The sequence below is a fragment of the Morone saxatilis genome, unplaced genomic scaffold (assembly GCF_004916995.1).
Source record: "Morone saxatilis isolate NCDOM2014 unplaced genomic scaffold, NCSU_SB_2.0 Contig16, whole genome shotgun sequence".
In the NCBI taxonomy this organism is placed as follows: Eukaryota; Metazoa; Chordata; class Actinopteri; family Moronidae; genus Morone; species Morone saxatilis.
Window position 1 is genome coordinate 27,531,755 of NW_023339718.1, and position 4,752 is coordinate 27,536,506.

Below are 4,752 nucleotides of genomic sequence, written 5' to 3' on the forward strand. Positions count from 1 at the left end.
AAGCTAACATGAACTTGGCATGGGAATTTTGTGAAGAGTGAAAACATATTTTCATTGAGAAAAACCTTAAGGGCTATTTCTTCCTCAAAGGACACTGATAGGTCTGCTACCACTGTACGCCCAAAAATGTATAGGTGGAACCCTGGTAAAAATGGATTCTTGCATGACCTGTGATTTCCTGATGTCGCAAGTCCAGCTGCCTCGCAAGGTTACCCAAGATACCTTTGTGAAGTTAATGGGTACATAAATGCAGACAGAATGGGGGAAAGTGATTTCTGCCAAGCCGTCCAGAAAATGCATGGCACCATCTGCACCTTGTTGATGGTCACAACTCTCATCTACAACATTGACTTTTTGAATATGATGAGAGAGAACAACATCCATGTATTTAGCTTACCCCCTTACACAACTCATTATCTGCAGCCAGCAGAGAGAGCGCTCTTCCAGAGCTTAAAACACTACTGGAAGGATCACCAGACAGAGCAGAGGGTAACGACTTGACAGTGTATTGTTCATGCCACTGTTTTTTTAAAGCCTGGGTGAAAGCCGCTACACCATCGAATACCCAGCTTGGCTTCCTAGGAGTCAGGAATATAACTATTCAACCGAGCCAAGATCACTGAGAATCTTTTCATGCCATCTAAAACAACTGGAGAGATCCTGTCAAGAGACTCCAGTGGACCTTGCGCCAGAATTCCATGTCATCCTCAACTTGATGATGGTAATGATGATGACTCCATCCTGCCCTCTGTAGGACACACTCTCCACCCCACCTTCTTCTGTCCATCATTGTAAGCCCAGCACCTCTGGCAAAGGAAGTTGAAAGTGGCACAGCCAGAATTCTCCTTAAAATCTCTGATCAAACTTTGTCAAACCACCACCCAGAGGGCCAAACCCTGGCAGGATTGCACATTTAGCCTTGAGTGTGTGGTGGCTATTTGTTAAATAAAGCATACAGAGTATGATCTTGTCTTTCCGTAAAGTTGTATTCAAGTCATCCATGAATGGACTCAATGCAACCGTCACACACTCTCGTATGTGAAGACTCGAAGAAGTGAAGATCGAAAGATGTGGCACTAAGCTTACTGATATGTCCACCATATTAGTACAACGTCTACATTTTCTCTTTTGGTTTGATTTGGACAAATCCTGGGGGTTTGTATGTATGTACCTGAAAAGCAAATGATTTCCCATGTCCCATATTAGGCTAAACAATCTACCTCATTGAGTGTCCTTATGTTGATTGATTTGTGATTCATCTGCCCACCCATTGTTTCATCTATCTAATAAGATATCATGGACTTTTTTCTCCATTTAGTGTGCAGTGTGCTTTAACTCTCAAGCACCAGACATTGTACATTTATATAAGTAAAATGATGACACTATAATATACTTCTTTGTTACTCCAAACAAAAATCATGAAACTATGAATTGTTATATAGTCCATTATTGTGCAAATTGCAAATAATAATGTTTCTTGGACTGTTTTACATATATGTTAATAGGATACTTTGATTGGGTGGCATAGTGTATCAGGTGATTACGCAAAGATCCCTTGGACCTCTCTCTGTTTGGGTTCAGTTGCCTTATCTCTGAGGTTTTGGCATATATGACTTTGGGTTTATGATGACTGGTGACTTTTCTCAAGACCTGTACTGTTTTCCAGGCTCTAATGCCTCGTGTGTTATAGCACAGTTTGGTGTGGGGACCAAATTTGCCCTTTATTTGTTGTTTGCTTTGGGCATGCTGGTTACCATTTTGGGGAACTCTGTTATTGTGTCAATAAGTCATTTCAAGCAGCTGCATAATCCTACTAACATGCTTATTTTATCTCTTGCTCTAGTTGACCTACTAGTGGGTGTTATTGTTATGCCCTTCAGTGCCTTCTGGACCATTCATGGCTGCTGGTTCTATGGTGATGCATTCTGTCTGCTGCACTCCAGTTTTGATGTGTTTCTCACCACTCTTTCTATCTTCCACCTAATTTGCATTGCCGTAGACAGACAACAAGCAATTTGCAATCCTCTGCATTACTCTAGGAAAATCACAATGCCAGTGGCCTGGTTTATGATATGTGTTAGCTGGACACTGGCTGCTGTCTACTCTTATGGACTTTTCTCAAAGGCCAACATCTTTAACCCCCTTTGGGGAGTCTTGGACAGTGTTATCTGCTTTTTCTTTCCCTGCACTGTAATGGTTTGTCTGTACACTAAAATATTTATTGTGGTTAAAGAGGTTAAAGAGTTAAAGAGACATTTATAACACCCGCCTCACCAGCAAAGCCATCAGGATTGCAGGTGACCCCATCTCACAGCCTCTTCAGCCTGCTGGCGTCGGGGAGGAGACTGCGCAGTCTCCGGGCCAAAACCAGCAGGCTCAAGGACAGTTTCTTCCACCAGGCTGTCAGGAGACTCAACGGAGAGCCGCGCGGGCTGCTCACGTCACGCGGCGAGCCCACCTCCCCCCTTTGCCCCCTGCCACAAGACTAGGACTGCAACCCCCCTCCCCCAACCCCACCACTCCACACTCTCTGACTCAGGACTCCTACATTTCACTTTCCCCTTTTGCACTACACCACCACTACCGCACCTGTTTTAAAGACTTATATTATTTAATCCTATTATATTTTCGATCATATAAATACTCATTGTAAATACATCAAGGCGTGATTGCTGGAGTTGTTGATGGTTATTGTATCTTTTTGATTGTTATTTATATCTTCTATTTAATTTTTTTTTATTGCATGGTTGCACCGTGGTTGTCGTGCATGTATAGCATACTTGACAATAAAGTTGATTTGACTTGATTTATTTTAAGCTGAAATTCAGGTTCGGGTTGTGCCCAAAACTGCTTCCGTGGTTGGGCCTCGAGTCGGGATTCTTCATTCCTGCTATGAATACTGTATCTGTGTGAAATGAATACTAAATAATGAATACTTTATTTGCTGTGGTTATTACTGTTTGCCCCACCATGCACCATCCAGGCTATTAATATTTCCATTTTACAAATCCAAACCCAAGACCAATCCCAATTTTTAAGAACTCTCCTACGACAAATCAAAAACATCCAACCCTCCGTTGCTTTTAATTCATTCCTTCTCAGTTTCCTGATGTAAAGAAAACAGTATGCTACTTAAAAGCCTTAAAGCCTTATGAGCTGCGCTCATTATTACAAACCCCTTGATGTAGTATTTGAGGAATATTGTTGCATTTCTAACAAAATACTATAAGTTGCAAGATATCAGTGCCAACACTCTGGAGAACCTTCCTTGTTATAAATGAAAAATTGCTTCTATCAAGTGTCTTCAGACAGCTGCTTTATCATACCAATTCCCCAGGGATAGGATGCAACTCTAACCAACTTCCATCTCTAAAATTCATCTTCTCCCCATCACAGTGTTGCCCACAACAACCCAACCTGGAGAAACAATGACTTGTGGAACGGCCCAACACCACCTGTAAATTCTTAGTCATGCATCTGTGCAGTAATATGGCCCTGAGTGTTATTTGATAGCTGGGTTCTTTGGGGAGTCACCAGGCTCTGTCAGAGGTATTTCACAGCTCCTCCATAGAAGTGAAGGCTAATGGGACCCTGGCCTAACGCTCCACCGTCTGGTTCAAGAGGTCAGCCACACCGTTCCATCCCGAGGTCATAGCATGCTCTATACAGCGCATGCCATTGAAATCTGAAGTTTTGGTGGATGCTTTTATCTAAAGTGGCTTACAGCAATTCAATTCAGTTTTATCTATATAGCACCAAGCCATAAAAGATGTTATCTCAGGACACTTTTCATATAGAGAAGGCCTTAGAACCATAGAACTTACATCTCCGTAGAACCAGCAGCATGAGTAATACAATTTAAAAAAACACAATAAAAAATAGGGAAATACAACAACAAATCAAAACACAATTAATAAAAGAGAAAACACGACAATAGATCAGAAATCACATAGTCAAAGCAGAAACCACAACAGTACTTTTTAACAGGAAACCTAAAAAGACCAACAGTTCGTCTGTCCAAACAGAGACGATTCTCTTGTTGTTGTGTTTTTTCTTTTGTTAATTTGATTCGCAATTTTTTTTTTTCTATTTTTAATTTAGGGTTGTGTTTTTCTTTGTTTTTGTGATTAGCTCTTTACGGCCAGCGTACTGTAGAGCTATGCTGTTCCACACTGAGCGACACAAGACCACAAGTATGCCCACAGCCAAGAGGGGAAGAAGAGCTGATAAATGTTTCAATGTCATGGAGATTTGAGGAAAACCTAAATAAATACAGCACGTTTGTATCTGACAGCCTGCATCCAGATGTCTGAGAAACTCCTGTGTTTATGGAAAAAAGTCACTCACAAGGGAACCTAGGTAGCTTTCTCGACATTGCTAATGGTGTTGCCATAGCACCAGGAGAAGATGGTTTAGCTAAGCAGATTTTCGAGGTGTGGAAATAGTTTGACCTCCCGTCATCTCTGGTTTGTTCCATTCCCACAGGCCGCTGGCTGTGTACATCTGTTTCAAAGTGCGCGTCTGTGTGTCTTTGCGAGGACTAATGAAGGACATTATGAGAATGTGTGTATTCACCGCATCAGCAGGGGGAAGTTGAACCACCAGATGAGGTCTGGAAGTGAGCTCAGGCCACCAGAATGTGGGTTACATTGTTAAAACACCACATAAAAAGAGCTGCTCTGGGTTTTGTGGGAATCTGTGATTTTTTTTCCTCCACTGTAGGAGTTTTCCAACCATGGGCCCCATGTTAAT

General features: G+C 41.9%; 1 protein-coding gene across 1 annotated transcript; it reads left to right on the plus strand.

Annotated features, from left to right (window-relative positions):
- Positions 1–1,626: 1,626 nt before the first annotated feature.
- On the plus strand, positions 1,627–2,262 carry LOC118326012 (trace amine-associated receptor 13c-like). The gene has a single exon (XM_035658895.1). The coding sequence runs from the start codon at positions 1,627–1,629 to the stop codon at positions 2,260–2,262; it is 636 nt and encodes a 211-aa protein (XP_035514788.1).
- The last annotated feature ends 2,490 nt before the right edge of the window (positions 2,263–4,752 follow it).